The sequence below is a fragment of the Hipposideros armiger genome, unplaced genomic scaffold (genome assembly GCF_001890085.2).
Source record: "Hipposideros armiger isolate ML-2016 unplaced genomic scaffold, ASM189008v1 scaffold_3, whole genome shotgun sequence".
Classification (NCBI taxonomy): Eukaryota; Metazoa; Chordata; class Mammalia; order Chiroptera; family Hipposideridae; genus Hipposideros; species Hipposideros armiger.
In genome coordinates this window covers 5,078,640-5,095,874 of record NW_017731353.1, presented here as the reverse complement: position 1 = coordinate 5,095,874, position 17,235 = coordinate 5,078,640, and the positions used below count along the sequence as shown (strand labels likewise).

Here is a 17,235-nt window from a genome sequence, read left to right as displayed (position 1 = left end):
GCAGACGTTGACGGAGCAGAGGGCACACCTTAGGGTCACTTGCGCTCTGCGGACCTGCCCTGGGGCACAGGCGGCAGTAGCCCCTGCTGTGTTGGTTTGCTGCGACAGTGCATGTGTCACCTCCAGAGGTCACGGGCTGTTCTCCCCCCACCAGGCATTACGACATCCGGAGAAATGATGACATCATAAACTTCTTCAACGACTTCAGTGACCACCTGGCCGAGGAGGCCCTATGGGAACTCTCTCTGAAAATCAAACCCAGGAACATAACAAGGAGGAAAACAGACCGGGAAGAGAAGACCTAGGAGCGGGCGCCACGAGCGAGGAGAAGGCTGAGAGGCTCGGGGCCTCTGAGAGTGGAAGGGACTTCGGACCTGTTACGTGGCGGCAGCGAGCATCCGGCCTCAGAGCAACAGGCCCCGCCGGGCAGCAGCGGCCTCGCCACCGCCCGCAGGGAGCCAGCAGGCAGGTCTTGGTGCTGACTCGTGACCCAGTGGTTTTCTTTCAGTTTTGGTTTCTGCTTTCCCTTGTCTTCCCCTCGCCCCTCCCGCCACCCCTGCAGCCTGGGAGCCACACAGAGACGTATGTCATCGGCAAACCAAGGGACGGCGGGACCCTTCACCCCTCCCTGGGTCTGCTGAAATGACACACGAGTGGAGGCTCGAGAACCCTTTTGGGGGTGACCTTAAATAAAGGGGACATGTAGTTGAGTGGGCTGAGAGCCCAGGAGGCTGGGGGAGGCTCGTTTACCTCCCCAGCCCTGCTTTGTAAAGTGGAGGAGAGAGCTGCTCAAATGGCCCAGAGAGGTACGACAGGTGGCCTTCAGCAGCCCCGGAGCCGGCGCCCCTGGCACGGTGCTGGCCCTCACACTGGCTGCTGCCTGCCGGCACCCGGGCCACAAGCAGTGACTAACATCCTGCGCCATCTTGTGGTCCCTTCATCCCCCCACCCCACCCCCCGGGTGGCACTCCCCATCACCTAGTGTTGTGGGGAGCTGGGAAGGAGACGGGGGGCAAGGGAGGATGCGACCATCCGCGAGATTCGCTTTCCCTGAGCTGGGCCAGAGAGGGGAGGCGGGGGGAGGGCATTTCTGTCCTGGGGGAGGCCGGCAGCCCCCCTCCTCTGTCGCTTGCTGTGTGCCTTAAACTCCATCTCCGGTCCCCTCCCGCCCCACGGGCTCACCGCCTGTCTTGCTCCAGGGGGACAAGGAGGGGCTCCTTCTCTTGCTCATCAGACCTGCCTACCAGTGCTGTCACCCCCGAGGCCACGCCCCACCACGCGGCCGGCTGTCTCCTCGGGAAAGCGTCTTTAGGAGCAGGTGCTCTTGCCATCCTTGTTCAAACGCACTCTTGCTACTGAGGTCGACAATCTAGGTGGGGCCTGTAGGGCTCCCCCGCACACAGGGGTGCCCGGCTAGAGCCTCCCACACCCTCTGGGCTCCGTGCCAGCCCAGACGTGGGCCTGCGGGCAGGGTACCCGGCAGAACCTGGACGGCTGTCCCCACGTCCTGTTGTGCAGAGTGGAGCGCTCATTTCTGGGGTTGGGACTCGGTCCAGCAACCACCAGGACCTCACTGCACTTAGCCCAGAACCAAGAGGAACAGTAGCAGGCAACGTCTTTTACTTAGGTTTTCTTTTAAAAAACAACCCTGTCACTTTTGAGTCCTTCGTGGGTTTTTGAGCAGCTTTTATCAAGAAGAAAATCTGGGCTGGGCCGTTTCCTTTCGTTTGTCCTGTACCTAGAGGGGAGAAGTCTATGAAATGTCAGTTACGGCCCCCCTGCTGGCGATGCTGCGGTGGCCGGCCGGAACACGTCACTTTATTATTTAAGGAGTGTGTGTGTGCAGAGTCACTGTTTAGTAACAGTAGTGTGTGTGGGGCTGGGTTTTAGCTTGTGCCTGGTTTTCAAAGTCCTCTCATTTCAGTCCTCTCGCGGCCTCGCCCAGCTCTGTTGAATGCTGCTGTGTGTGCTCGGGGGCCGCTGTGCGCTCAGGCCCGTGGGTTGTGGGAGCTGGCGTTTCCCCTGCGTTCAGAGCCCCCGGGGACCTCCCTCCCTAGCATAGGCAAAGACAAACAGCCTCAGAAAGCCAGCCGCTGGCGGAGGGACCGTGTCTGCCGCCTGTCCGCCTTGATCTCAGCCATGAGCTGGATAGGGTGGGTGGGCGCGACGCCTCCCTCAGTTCACAACAGACCCTGCGCCTACACATCACCCCCCAGCCCTGCCCACCCGCCCCCTCCGGGAGCCCTCAGTGGTCTGAGCAGAGGTGCCAGGCACCAAGCGAGCAGTGCGGGTAGATGAGGGGCCAGCGTGTCTGGTGACCCCTGCGTGAGGACAGCAGGTGCAGTGTGTGTTTTAACTTATTGGCTGACAGGCGGCCCCACCCCGCGCCTCCTGAAAAGCCTCCTGGCTCTGAGAGTTACTGAACCCAGAGCTGTTACAGCGTGGCCGTGATTTGTCTGTCGTGGGGGCAGGGGGTGAGAGTGGGTCTGTAAGACAGACAGGCGCCATCAGGACAATTTGGTTCCCTGCAGAGAGAGCCGGGGCTTTCCTGCAGGTGGGGTGGAGCCAGGGGGAGGGCAGGCACGTGCCATGTCTGAACTGAACCCCAATTCTGAGAAGCACCTCCCTCCACTGGCCCCACGCCTCCCCAATGTTACATTGTAATATATATCCCCCACTAACCTGGCTGATAGTGGCATCTTCCTGCAGACATTTCACACCTGTAACTTTTATATGAAAGAAAAATAAATACAGATGAAAGTCGCAGCCGCCTATGTATGTGTGCACACGCACCACATGTGTCTGAGTGACAGTTCAAGCAGCCTCCTCCTCCTCCCGGACAGGGCTCCTGGTGCACTGAGGGTCGCGTGTCTCAGATCCACTGCCTGCTGCTGGGGTGGCTCTGGCAGAAGACAATGTGTCCCCACACCAACTCCTTTTAGAAGGCCAGCTCCCGCCCCCACCCCTGGAGGAGCCCCCCCAGGGGCCTAGGACTCTGCATGCTTTACCAGTGACCTTGGAGGCCCATCCAGGTCCAACCATGGGTGGCACAAGGCTAGGCTTCCGGTGCAGTGGCCATCTGGTGTCCCCCCAGCAGGATGAGAGGCAGACCCCACATACTCGTTCCGTTGGTCACTGGTGCTGCGTTATTAGGAAGCAGGCGAGGTGGGGTTAGGGTCATTCTAGCCCTGCGTTTGCTGGGGACGCCCTGGAGGAATGTGGCCCTTGGCTAATGGGGCCTTTCTTTGGACCAGGCTCTGCAGCTGATGAGCCAAATGACCTTGGGTGAGTGGTCCCTTCTCTGTTCCCCAGTTTCTCCAGCTAGAAGTGGGGGTAACACCAGCTTCTACCTCATAAGGTCTCTGAAGGCTCAGCGAGTTAATCCCTGGAACAGTGTCTGGTGGCTGGTGCCACTGTCATTATTTACTGAGCAGGTATTGGGTACCGAGCACTTTACAAACAGCTTGACCTCATTCAGTCCTCTTAATTTAAAATTCACACAAGTGAAATATTACAACCATGATAAGTGCTACAAAGAAGAGGTACTTGACATTAAATTAAATCTGGTTTGAAAGCCACTCACAAACATCAGGTGCAAACAGGCTGAACAGGTAATTTGTGTGAAATAGGTAGCTTCAGTCTTACACGAACACCCCTGAGAACAGAAGGGAAATGCTTCTCAACTCATTTTATGAGTGGAATACAACCTTGTCACCAAATCCAGATGAGGGCAGTTCAAGGAAATGACAGACAAATACTGATGTCAAAATTCTGAAGTAATCTTAGCAACCCCAATACTCCCTAAATCGGGCTTGTTCTCAAGTGCAAGGATGGACCAACATCAGTAAATTGGTAAACGTTACTTGACCCCATATGCTAGGCCCCCATCTGGGTGCCCCGCCTCGTGCACGTCTTCCTGAGAACAAGGAAGCTGCTTCCCAGCCCCTTGCAGGCAGGCTCGTGAGATCTGAGGAGCAGACCTGTGTCACCTTGGGCTGGGGACTTAGCAATGGGTTTGCAGCTTCCCATGCTCACTCCTTCCCCGCCATGACAGATTCCAGGGGCTGACATGACAGAGCCCCAGGCGGAGAAAGCTCAGAGACTACCCACACTGGACCACATGGATAAAAAACGAACTTGTGCTAAGAAACTTCAGGGTTTATAAATTTCCACAACATGGCCTACCCTCTCCTGAATGCACATTAACAGATTAAAGGAGGAACACCACATAACTCCGTGTTCAGAAAGGCCTTTGTTAAAAATACAACATCCATTCACAATTTTTATTTCAAAAAAGTATTAGTTGACCAGAAATTGAAAACTTCCTTAATCTGATAAAGATTACTTTCCAAAATCCTATGCAAACATTGTACTTAATGGTAACTATCCAAAGCATTTCCTTTAAAATCATAACAAGGTACGGATCTCACTATCAACATGTCTGTTCATTGTTGTACTGGAGATCCTAGCCAATGCTGCAACAAAATACCTATGCAATTACTAAGAACATCTATCAAGGGGGTTAGCTGTATAATCAGATAAACATGTCCCTACGTACAATAAAAATTTAGAAAACATAATTTCTAAAGGAACCCACTTTTACTAGCATTACAAGTCTTAAGGTACTAAAAATCAACCCAACAAAAGAAGTGTGAGACCTTCATAGGAAAAGGCTAATCCAACAAGAGAATATAACATTTGTAAATATTTATGTACCAAACATGAAACACCTAATTATTAAGCAAATATTGACCTAAAGGGAGCAATAGACAGCAAGACAATAATAGTAGGGACTTTACTCCCCCACTTACATCCATGGATACATCCAGACAGATAAGTTAGTAAGGAAGCATTGGTGTTAAATGATTCATTATACCAGATGAACGTAACACATATATAGAGAGAACATTCCATCCAAAAACCAACAGATTACAGATTCTTCTCAAGCACACAGGGAACATTCTCCAGGGTAAATCATGTTTGACCACAAAACAAGTCTTAAAAATTTTAGAAAGACTGAAGTCATATCAAGCATCTTCTTCTGACAGTGGTGTGAAACTAGAAATCAATTACAGGAAAACTGGAAAATCCACAGTAGGTCAGAGGTGAAGCAGCATGCTACTGAACAACCAATGGGTCAAAGGAGAAAAAAAAGAAATAAAAAAATACTTTGAAGCAAATGAAAGTGGAAATATTGGGTTGTCGGAAAAGTCATGACACATTTTTGTAATGAAAAACATTGAAAAAATACGTCATGACTTTTCCGACAACCCAATACAACATACCAACACTTACGGGATGCAGCAAAGGCAGTTCTAAGAGGGAAGTTCATAGTGTTAAGTGCCTACAGCAAGAAACAAAAATCACAACCAACCTAACTTTACACCTCAAGGAACTAGAAAAAGAACAAAGCCCAAAGTTAGTAGAGGGAAGGAAATAAAGATCAGAAGTGGGAAGAAATGAAATAGAGACTAAAAAGAAAGTGGGAAAGATCAAAAAAAGGAAGAGCCGGTTCTTTGAAAAGATAAACAAAATTGATAAACCTTTACCTAGACCAGGGGTCGTCGGCAAACTGTGGCTCGCGAGCCACATGCTGCTCTTTGGGTACATACATGTGGCTCTAAAGTAAAAATGAAAATGAAAATAAAACTACCATAGTTTCATTTATAAAATTTTTGAAGGATTTAAAATTTTTTCTTATTTGTAAAAATACATTTATGGCTCTCAAATAATTTTTAAATTGTTGTGAGGGACAGGATTGGCTCTTCTGTCTCAAAAGTTTGCCGACCCCTGACCTAGACTCACAAAAAGAGAGAGAGAAAATGCAAAAAGAAATGAAAGAGGTGTTACAACTGATACCACAGAAATACCAAAGGATCATGAGACCACAGTGAACAATTAGACGCCAGCAAATTGGACAACCTACAAGAAATGGATTAACTCCTAGAAACCTACAACTACCAAGACTGAAACATGAAGAAATAGAAAATCTGAACAGACCAAATACTAATACGGAAATTAAGTCAGTAATCAAAAAACCCAACAAACAAACGTCCAGGACCAGACAGCTTCACTGGTAAATTCTACAAACATTCAAATTAGAATTAATATCAATCCTTCTCAAACTCTTCAAAAAAAACAGAAGAGGAGGGAACACTTCCAAACTCATCTTACAAAGCCAGCATTGCCTGATACCAAAACCAGACAAGGACGCCACAAGAAAGAAAATTACAGGCCAATTCCCTGATGAACACAGATGCAAAAATCCTCAATAAAATGTTAGCAAATGGAATTCAACAATATGTTAAAAGGATCATACACCATGATCAAGGGGGACTTATTCCAGGGATGCAAGGATGGTTTAACATCCACATATCAATCAATATGATAACCATATTAACAAAATGAAGGATAAAAATCATATGACCATCTCAGGTGCAGAAATAGCATTTGACAAAAATCAACATCTATTTATGATTGAAAGCTCTCAACAAAGTGAGTATTGAGGGAACGTACCTCAACATCATAAAGGCCATATATGACATAATTAGCTACATGAAAAGAATGAAACTGGGCCACGATCTTACACTATACACAAAAATTAACTCAAAATGGATTAAAGACTTGAATGTAAGACCTGAAACCATAAAACTCCTACAAGAAAACATAGGCAGTAAGCTCCTTGAATCTGCCTTGGTGACTGGATTTCATACCAAAAGCAAAGGCATCAAAAGCAAAAATAAGTGGGACCACATGAAACTAAAAAAGCTTCTGCACAGCAAAGGAAACTATCAATAAAACGAAAAGGCAGAGCCTACTGAATGAGAGAAAATAGTTGGAAATCATATGTCTGATAAGGGGTTAATATTCAAAATACATTTCTAAAAACTCATACGACTCAATAGCAAAAAAAAAAAAAAAAAGAAACCCAAACAATCCGATTGAAAAATAGGCAGAGGATCGGCACAGACATTTTTACAAAGAACATATATATATGGCTAACAAGTGCATGAAAAGTTGCTAAACATCACTCATTCAGGGAAATGCAAATCAAAACCACAGCGAGTGTCACCTCGCACCTGTCAGGATGGCTCTTCTCAACAAGACAAGGAATAACAGGTGCTGGAGAGGCTACGAGGAAAAGGGGACCCCTGTGCACTGCTGGCGGGAATGTACATTGTGCAGCCACAACGGAAAACAGAATGGAGGTTCCTCAGAAAATTAAAAATAGAACTACCTTATGACCCAACAGTTCCACTTCTGGGTACTTATCTGAAGAAAATGAAAACACTAATTTGAAAAGGTATCTGCATCCCCACGTTCACGGCCGTGTTACTTACAATAGTTAAGACTTGGAAGCAACGTAAGTGTTCCCCGAGGGATGAAAGCATAAAGAAATGTGTGTGTATATACAACAAATATTATTCAGCCACAAAAACGAATGGAATCTTGCCATTTGCAACATGAATGGACCTTGAGGGTACTAGACTAAGTGAAATAAGTCAGAGGAAGACAAATACTGTATGATCTCACTTTTGTGGAATTCAGAAGGAAAAAACCACTCAGTGCGAGCAGATGGGTGGTCGCCTGAGGCAGAAGGTGGGGTTGGGCAAGATGGGTGACGGGTGTCAAAGGGTGCAATTTCCACCCAAAGGGGAAGTCCTGCGGATTTCATGGACAGCGTGTTTGAAAGCTGGTAAGAGGGTAGATCTTAAAACTTGTCATCAGAAGAAAAAATGGTAACTATTATGATGGAGTTAACTAGACTTACTGTGATGATTTTTTTTTTTGCAATATACACAATTATCAAATCATTACATTGTATACGTGAAACTAATATGTTATATGTCAGTTATACCTCAATTCAAAAAATAAAACTCTATTGAAACATGAGCAGCTGTACAGCACTTAGGACAAAAGTGAGATAAAAAAGAAATAAAAAGCCCAGAACTCCCAGGAGGAGGTCCCCTCCAGGCGTGCGGGGACCCAGGCGTCCTGGGCCTCTCGGGCTGAGCCGGCTGCCAGTCGCCTCAGGCCCTGAAAGTGCACAGCCAGTGCCCAGGGCACCAGCCCAGAGCCAGTGCGTCGCCTCCCTGGAGGAGCTTAGCCAGCCCAGGCCTCGCTGTGCTTTTAACGTTTCAGATACAATAAAAAATCAGGAACACAGTGAGACAAGAAGCGTGAGCAGGAAAAGAGCAGAACTGGCAGAACCCGAGCCACAGGGCCTGGGCGGTAGGCTTAGCAGGTGTAGGTGTGGGGGCACAATGCTTACCCTGCTCTAGGAGTAAGACAAGATGGAGGCTTTGGGCAAACTAGGGGGAAATAAAAGAAGACAAATGGAAACGCTAGAACGAAACAATACGTGAACTGATAATAAGAACTCAATGAACACGTTTAACAGAATTAGTGAACTGGAGGTAGATTAGGAGCTACGAGTAGGATGAAGCGTGAAGGGGGAGCAGCTTGGACAGAAACCGGTCAGGAGACGGATGCACAGTCAGAAGTGTGGCCCGAGGCGAAAGGTCAGAGCAGAGAGGATACAGGATGCAGAGCAGCAGCCTTTTTCATAAGCAAGGACGACAATCTGGCTGCCCATCAGCTACTAAGAGGATAAAGGATAAACCAAACGCAGTATTTCCACACAGTGGACACTGGCCATTAAAAGGAAAGAACTGACAATGTACCACATGGACGAACCTCAACAACATGGATGTGAACAAAGCAAGATGCGAAAAACTACATATCGCATGCTTCTGTTTATCTAAAATGTGCAGAAAAATCACATCTAAAGATGGAAACATTTGCAAACAGGCAGGAGGGATCTTTGGGGGTAACAGATTTTTAAAAACGATCATGGTGCTGGTTGCACAACTCTGTAAATGTACACTCAAAAATGAGTGCATTTTATGCCAATTATACCTCAGTAAGTTTTCCAAAGCTTTGCCAGTTATCCACGTCGTGCTCCGGATGTCACAGTCCACCCTTTCTTGGCTGCTCTGCCACGAGCGCGTCCCCTCTGCAGGGAGCACGGGGTTTGATCAGCGGAGAGCAGGGGGAACCCTGCTGGAGGTGGAAGCAGTTCCGTGTGGTGCTCAGCTCTGACGCATGGCTGCTGGGGGCAGGCATGGAGACACCAGTGGCGTTCCGCCCCAGGCGGGCACCCACACCTTGCAGTCTTGGCTAGCCTGCAGCCCAGCCTTAGCCCGGCCACCTTCTCACTGTGGTCCCCGGACATGGACACTGCCCACCCCAGGCCCTGTGCCACCCTGCTGGCAAGCAGGCTCCCAACTCCCTCTGCCACCAGCCAGCCTCAGTCCCCCTGTACCTGCAAGGGATCGCCGCTGCTCACCCAGCTCCAAACCAGCTCTGGCCTGGGCTACCCAGGGGGCCCCTCTGCCCTGCAGTGGGCTGGAACCACAGCTCCTCCAGAGGTCCTGAGTCCCGGCCTTGGGGACGTAGGTCCTCTCCCTTCTGCCTGCCTTGGGCGTTCCCCGACAGCCCGAGGGCCACTTCAGCATTCTCTTTATATCTTCACAGTTCGCCCTCCCAGAGTTCATCATTCTTTCCATTAACCTCTCTGTTCAAATGAGTCCAGACTTTATATCCCAATGGCTCCTTGGCTGGAAAACATCAAGCCCGAGATCCAAGAAGCCTGCGAACCCCAAGCAGGAACGTAAAAAGGGATGGACAATGGAGCTCAGCGTGGTTCAACTTCTGAAAACCAAAGCTAAAAAGGACATCTTGAAGCAGGCAAAGGACATACTATCCCCAAAGGTACAGAAATTAGACTCCTTGGCAGAAGCAACTGGGACAGAAATCAATGAAACGATACCTCCAAGGCTGAAAGAAAATAACCGCCAAGCAAACTTCTCCATTCACTCAAAATGTCTTTCAGGAATGAAGGTAAAAATCAAGATATTGCCAGAGAAACAAAAATAGTTCATCACAAGCAGACCTACACTAAGGGAAGACAAAACTGTTTGCAGGCAGAAGGACATGAATCCCAGGTGGGAGGTCAGACACGCAGGAGAGAACCAGAGAGCAACAAAAACAGTTACTGTGTAGATAAACTTAAACGCTGTGTAATGACGTCTTATGGGGCTCAAAACACAGAGAATTAAAACACCTAACAATGGTGTGTGGCTCAGGGAGGAGATAAGTGGAGGGTATTCTTGATCTAGTTCTTGGATTGTCTAGGAAGAAGACAAAAGTACTAACAGCATTCGACTTCGAGAAGTCCGGAATACAAGTTGTCATCTCTAGGGAACCACTAATAGTACAAGACCGTCTAATTGCCAAGCTAATAGGAAGAAATGGAATAATAAAAAATAATCGATCTAAAAAAACAAGTCAAGAAAGGAGAGAGGGAGGGAGAGAGAGAGAGAGAGAGAGAGAGACAGAGAGAGATGCTGAGCACTGGTGGAATCCGTAGAAAGCAAATAGAGGATTCAAACCCTAATGTAGATAGTTGTTCAACATTAAATAAACGGAGCAAATTCTCCAGTTGAAAAAACAGGCTATCAGACTTTTTTTAAATGTATATGCCGTTAACAAGGTGTAGCTATCTAAAATATGAAGGTGCAGAACGATTCAAAGTAAAAATATGGAAAAAGATATACCCTGCAAACACAGCCACCAAAAACATAACTACATTAATATCAGAAAAAGCTGACTTGAAGGGGAAAAGCATTCCTAGAGTTACTACACACACACACTGGAAAACAGGCAAAGTACATTCCACCAAAATACTGAACAATTTCTAAATTTGTATGCATCTCATTACATAGCCCCAAAATATGGAAAGCAAAGGCAACAGAACCACAAGGAGAAATGGACAAATCTGTGAACCTAGCGGGAGGTTTTAGCATACCTCTCTCAGGAACGTGATAGAATTCTAATCTTACACACTTCCAAAAAAAAAAAAAAAGAGAGAGAAGCGTTTCCCAACTCTGGTGGTGAAGCCAACATAACTGATACCAAAACCATAACAAAAATGAAAATTACAGGCCAATTTCACTCATGAGCGCAGATGCACAAATCCTAACCAAAAGATTAAACTGAAGCTAGTATTGTAATATGTAAAGAGGATAATAATACATCATGATCATAATGGGTTTATTCTGGGAATGAAAAGTTACTTTAACATTCAAAAATCAGTGTTGTCACCACATTAACAGAATAATTTTCTCAGTAGATACATAAAAGTAATTTAATAAAATTCAATATCCATGCATGACTTTTTTTTATAAACTCTTAGCAGACTAGGAATAGAAGGGTAATTCTTTAATTTGAAAAGCGATAGCTGTTTTTTAAGAGGCAGAATGTTGAAAGCCTTCCTTTTGAGATAGAAAAAGATAAGGCTGCCCACTGCCAGCACTTCTCTCCGGCTTTGGACAGGGGGCGTGGGGGGTGGCCAGTGCAAGAAGTCAGGAAAAACACACAAAGCGGGTAAGGACTGGAAAGGAAGACAAGAACCATTATACAGAGATAATATTGTGTAAATAAAAAGTCGACAGACTCTACAGATGAGTTATCAGGTAATAAGTGAGTTTAGAAATATGGCTGCATACAGCCAGTAATCAATTATATTACTAGCAAGTAACAAATAAAAATGGTCATATTTATAATAGCATCAAAAAATCAAATACCCAGGGATACTAACAAAATACAGAGGGTGCCAAAAAAAATGTATACACATTTTAAGAAAGGAAAAAACTGTACTAAAAGTACGCTGATGGGAACCACTTTGAGCACCACTAATAACTGCTGAAGTCAAACGTGACTCGTATTCATCTTTTGTTATCGGTATATATTGAGTATTAAAATTTTAACACAGTTTTTTCCTTTCTTAAAATGTGTGTACATTTTTTTGGCACCCTCTGTATCTACAACATTTCTGCACAAAAACTAGAAAATCAAGGGAAATTTATAAAGGACCTAAACCAATAAGGAAATTCACCATGTTTGTTGGAAAATAGCACACTGTAAAAATGTCAACGGTGCCCAAATTCATAGAGTCAAAGCAATCACAGTCAAAATCCCAGCCCATATTTCTGTGAAAATCGACAAGATTCTAAAATTTATTGTCAATACAAATGATTTTAAATGGCCACGGCTCTAAAAGCTGGCGGGAGGACTTGACCTACCCAATGTCAAGGCTGATTCCTGTTCAGCGAGGAAGTGTGACAGCGGCATAAGGACAGACAGACAGATCCCCGGAATATTCCAGCTGGCTGGCAGGTCTAAACGTGACAATAAACCAGTAAAGCTTCTAGATCTAGAATACAACATAAGAGAATATCTCCATGGCCTAGGAGTAGGGAAATTTCTTCTTAAGCCACAAAAAGCATTATCCATAAAGGAAAAGATGGATTTGAATATGTTAAAACTGAGAACTTTTCAGCAGACACCACTAAGCGTGAGAAGGGAAGTTACAAAGCAGGGAAGGATATGTACAGTACTTGTATCTAACATAGGCTCGTCTAGAATATATAAAGGGCTCCTCTAAATTGACCAGAAGAAGACAATCCAGCACAAAAATGGGCACAAGACTTGAACGGGCACATCAGAAAAAGAGATATTCAAGTGGATAAAAGGCTCAAACATCATCAGTCCTCAGAGAAACGCAAATTAAAGCTACACAGAAATACCACCCAGTTTTAACCACCAGAAGCGCTCAAACCCACAGACACCAGGGGTCGGTGAGTACAACTGGACTGCCGTCCATTGCCACAGCGTCCCAGGAGGTCATAAAGGTGACATAGTCACAGCTTCCTCACCTATTCCAACATCTCTGAAGTCAGGGGCCCCTAAGCAGAGTGTTCTCAGCCGCACTCCACCTTTCAGAGTTGCCCCAGCTCCCCTGCTCGGCGGCACCTTGGCACACTGGGTCACCACAGGAGCTGATGTGTATGTTGTCTCCCACACGGGCCTGGAAGCCTCGGGAACACAGACCGTCTTCTTCACTCCTGCGAATCCTGAAACTGGAGTTGCTGAGTCAAAAGTCATGCACACTTTTTCCAGATATTTTTTTAATTACACAACACATGAATAATACATCCGTATTTTTAAATTCAGCAACGTATTGCACAACCCCTCCTAGTCCCATTCCCTCCCCCCACCCCGGCAGCCACTATCAGCAGTTGGGAATCCATCCTTCTAGACTCTTCTTTGCACGTACCTGCATATAAATACACGGCACATAGGCTACGAATAGATACCATCCATGTCCCTCCCACAAAGATGGCGGCTACACACCCACCAGTAATAGTTGCGAGGGTCTGCATCCAGTCCTGCAACTGTGGGTGTAGTAAACCTTTCTAACTTTTTCCCAACCTGATAGTAACAGTCACCTCCTGGTTTAAATCTGTCCTTGTCTGAGACAGACCTCAAATCTATCAGTCTTTCCCTCTGGTTTTCCAGATTTTAAGAGGCCTCCCAATTCCCTACCGCCCCAACACCCCGAAGTTTCACAGATACTCTCCTAAGCTTTCTTCTACGGGTAGAGCTTTAGTCTAAGCCCTTTAATCCACCTGGAATTTACTTCTGCATACAATACGAGAATAATTTTTTCCAACCAATTAGCCAACTCTGCTTATTATGAGCCTTCCGGGACTCACTCAATTAAAATGCCACCGTGAGCAGATACTGACTTCCCGAACGTACTTGAAATGTTTCCTGGACTTTCTATTATTTTCCCACCCATCTATCTCTGGAAAAGCCATGTCGTGTTCCTTATTGTAGCTCCATGCTAAGTTTTAATATCTGGTGAAGAAAGTCCACCCTCATTCAACTTTTCAAAAACATTATGAGCAATTTTTACACATCTTCCTTCCATATTGATTTTAAAAGCATTTTTGTCATAGTTTTAAAAACTTAGTTTTCCTGTTGTAATTCCATTAAATCTCTTTAAGAAGGCTATTTTTATGATATTACATCTTCCTATCCAGATATTTTGTTCAGCTTTTTTTGTTTTGTTTTTGATAATTTTTTTAATCGCTTTCTTCACTTGGGTCCAGATTATTATTATATTTACTACTAGATTTTACTGTTTTTATCACTATGGTGAGTGGGATTTTTTAATTTTTCTGCTTTTAACTGATTTTTGCTATTGACTATTGTATATTTATTTTGTACCCAACTATTTTACTGAGTTATTTTATTAGTTTTAATTTTTTCATTGACTCTTGGATATTCTAGCTAGAAAATCATTTTGTCTGTTCTAATTTTCATACTACAAATTTCAGTGGTTTTTTTTTTTTTTACATTGGCTAAAACCTTAAAACAGTGTTGAATGATAGAAACGGTAGGGAGCCTCCTTGGGTTGATCCTGGTTATAATAGTTTTGAGTGGTTTTACTAATTCCGCACTCAAATGTGCCATTTGCTATTGGTCCATGTACTGGGAGCTCATTAGAAACGCAGAATTGAGACCCCACGTATTGAATCAGAACCTGCATTTTAACAAGATTTCCTAGGTGTTCCATCTACAGAGTTTAAGGAAGTCTATATGATGTCTTTCTAGTCTGACTTTACTTAAGAGTTTGGTAAGAATGTCTGTGGCTGTTGGAGTCTCCCAAAACCTTTTGGCTTCTACTGATGCCTAAAAAATTATTTCCTCCCTTTTCGTGGCTATCATGCGTTTTAGTTTTTGACATCCTAATTCTGGGCCAGCCCTGCATCCTAGAACAGGAGGCCTCCCGTCCACCTGCAAGCAGCTCATCCCTTACTCCCTCATCCGTGTCTCTGCAGCTCCCCAGAGCAGCCCGAGGGCTGAGCTGGGATGTTCTTCCTCAGCTCTGGGAGCCGGTGCCAAGGCTTAGAGCAGCACACAGTGGGTGCTCAGAAGGTGCCTGATTTAACTTGAGCTGTCACTCTTTTATGGCTCAGCCAAGGCCCTCTTCTCCTCTCTCTTTAATCTTGGTGAGTCACAGGCCCCTTTGAGAACCTGGTGAAAGCTCTGGGCCCCTCTCCAGGGTTCCCCTCTCTGCTGGTTGGGAGGTTCCTGGCGGCCCTGAAGCTCACGGTAAGACCCTCCCTCCCTGCTCTCCCACCCCCTTTGGCTGTGGAAGACCCTACAGGAACCCCCAGCATCAGCGCCTGGCAGCTGCGTTCCCGCGTGCTCCCCACAGCCGGGCACTGCTATGAACACCCACGGGGGTCCTCTCACTGAGACCCCATGCCTCCAGGGGGCAGGTTGTGCCCCATTTTAGAGATGAGGAAAACCCAGCTTCCTTGAGAAACTCTGAAGGCAAGGACTCCTTGGGGCCGAGTTGCTGTCGGTTGCAGTGCCGCCTGCTGGAAGCTCCCTTCCTCTGCAGATGGTTTTGAACCTTGTTAAAACGGAGGGCCGTTCTCAGGCCCACGGCGGCCCCGACTGGGGCGCCAGGCGTCTGACCGAGGGCTCCGGAGGCCATCCAGCAGCCTCTGGAATGACCCGCGTGACTGCTCCCCATCCTCGGGGTGGCCCTCTCTACATGGGGACCCAACTGAGCCTCCATCTTTGGGCAGTAAAGCTAGGGGCAGGGAGGAAGCGGAAAAGGCAGATGGCAGCGGGCAGAGCTGGAAGACCGGAGGAAAGACGCAGACGCGAAGCCGGGATGCAGCGAAGGGGGAGACGCTGCTGGTAACGCAGGCCCGGGGAGCGGCCCGGGGAGAGGCGGCTTCGCATCGCGTCTCGGAGGGGCTGCCAGAGCTGCGTGCGCGTGGGCATCTCAGGGGCAGGCGAGGGAGCTGGGACGTCGCCCTGTGAAGCTCTGCCCAGGGTTTGTTGACCAGACGTAGTGGCCTCGGCTTCTGGACGTGGGGCCAGCGTGAGAGAGCTGGTCCTGGGATGGAGCAGGGGTGCAAGGCAACCAGCCCGGCGCTACCGAGGATGCGGGAGGCCCCGCCAGCAGCACCGCAGGGAAAGGAGACGGGCAGCTCTGCCCTGCAATCACTGCGCTAGGCTGGGGAGTGGGGGGACGCCGGCGTTTGCAGTGTCCCTCCTGACTGCTCTGAGGACAGAGAGGGCACTGCTCCCGCTGATGGCCTCCCAGGGGTGAGGTGAAGGCAAGGGCCACCCACGGGGCAGGCCAGCACAGGCCCGGGAAGGCCTCAGGAGGAGGCACCACAGAAATGGGGCTCCAGGGGGCCCCTAGCCCACAGCTAGGCCTGGGCTGTGGGGCCACCTCAGATCAGGACATTGCCCGAGGCCACCCGCAGGGGCTGACGCCCAGCCACAGGTGTGCTGAGGGCTGCAAATCCCCCCTCTTCTGCCCCTGGGTCCTCTCCTTAGGCAACAGATGGCCACCAGCAGGGATCCAAGTCCACAGAAAGAGTCTGGCCAGGTCGGGCGTCCCGGGCAGGGTGTCCTGGCGTCCCGAAGGAGCCCCAGCCCTCAAGGGAGGTAGAGAGCCACGACCACGTAGACGACCCAGCTGGTGGACACAAAGACCCCGAAGAGGAGGCTGAAGAGGACGAGCGAGCGGGCCTTCCGAGAAGCTGCCTCAGCCTGGGCCAGGTCTCCCCTGCTCAGGGCCGCGCGGGTCTGCAACGAGACGGGGTCAGGGCTGAGGGGCAGCGGGCACGGAGCGCCCAGCAGGGCAGGCCCCCGTGCAGACTGGAAGACTGACCCCCTGAGAAGCCTGGGGACCAGCCTCAGCCACAGCTCAGAAAGAGCGGGAGCAGTGGAAGTGACGGCGCCAGCTCCTGGGCACCTGCCATGAGCCTGGCACCATCGCCACCTTCAGACTCATCTCCCACAATCCTCACAACACTCCCGAGGTTGGTGTTATTGTTGTCCCCGCTTTGCCGATGAGAAAACAAAGGCTCGGAGAGGTGAAGGCTCAGAGAGGTTAAGCGATCCACTCAGGGTCACACAGCTGGTGGCAGAGCCAGAAATCAGGCAGGCAGCGGCCTCCAGAGTCCCACCTCTGAGCTGTCCTGAGAGCTGCCTTCTCCCCACAGTCCTGGCTAGCTTGTGACTAGGGAGCTTGACTAGTGGGGGGAAGTCAGGACTATGGCCAGGTCAGCCTCAGGAAGACACCCCCAGTGGCTTGCCTGCTCTGTCCATGAGCACGTTCTCACATTAGCATCACTGAGTCCCCAGAGCCTAGCCCTGTGCAAGGAAATGGCCAGGAGAGAAGGGAGGAGCTCAAGATGGTAGGTGGACGGATGGACGGATGGACGGACGGACGGATGGATGGATGGTGGATGGACGGATGGACGGATGGATGGTGGATGGATGGATGGACGG

The 17,235-nt window shown here is 48.1% G+C and overlaps 2 protein-coding genes and 1 long non-coding RNA gene across 15 annotated transcripts in view; 1 reads left to right on the top strand and 2 right to left on the bottom strand.

The window, feature by feature from the left end:
- The window catches only part of RAPGEF1 (Rap guanine nucleotide exchange factor 1), a 132,797-nt gene extending 130,034 nt beyond the window's left edge, over positions 1-2,763 (top strand). For all 12 annotated transcript variants that reach the window (XM_019638909.1, XM_019638849.1, XM_019638830.1 and 9 more), the window contains one exon: positions 155-2,763. In XM_019638909.1, coding sequence (XP_019494454.1) covers positions 155-305 — 151 coding nt within the window. In that variant the 3' untranslated portion in view covers positions 306-2,763. The remainder of the gene's footprint in view (positions 1-154) is intronic.
- On the bottom strand, positions 1,227-3,588 carry LOC109380866 (uncharacterized). Its single transcript, XR_002123573.1, has 2 exons — positions 3,009-3,588; positions 1,227-2,902 (listed from the first exon to the last, which is right to left on the bottom strand). It is a non-coding gene; the product is annotated as an uncharacterized LOC109380866 (long non-coding RNA).
- A 10,678-nt stretch (positions 3,589-14,266) lies between these two features.
- Positions 14,267-17,235, bottom strand: part of PRRT1B (proline rich transmembrane protein 1B) — a 28,848-nt gene continuing 25,879 nt past the window's right edge. For both annotated transcript variants that reach the window (XM_019638787.1, XM_019638797.1), the window contains exon 5: positions 14,267-16,527. In XM_019638787.1, coding sequence (XP_019494332.1) covers positions 16,378-16,527 — 150 coding nt within the window. In that variant the 3' untranslated portion in view covers positions 14,267-16,377. The remainder of the gene's footprint in view (positions 16,528-17,235) is intronic.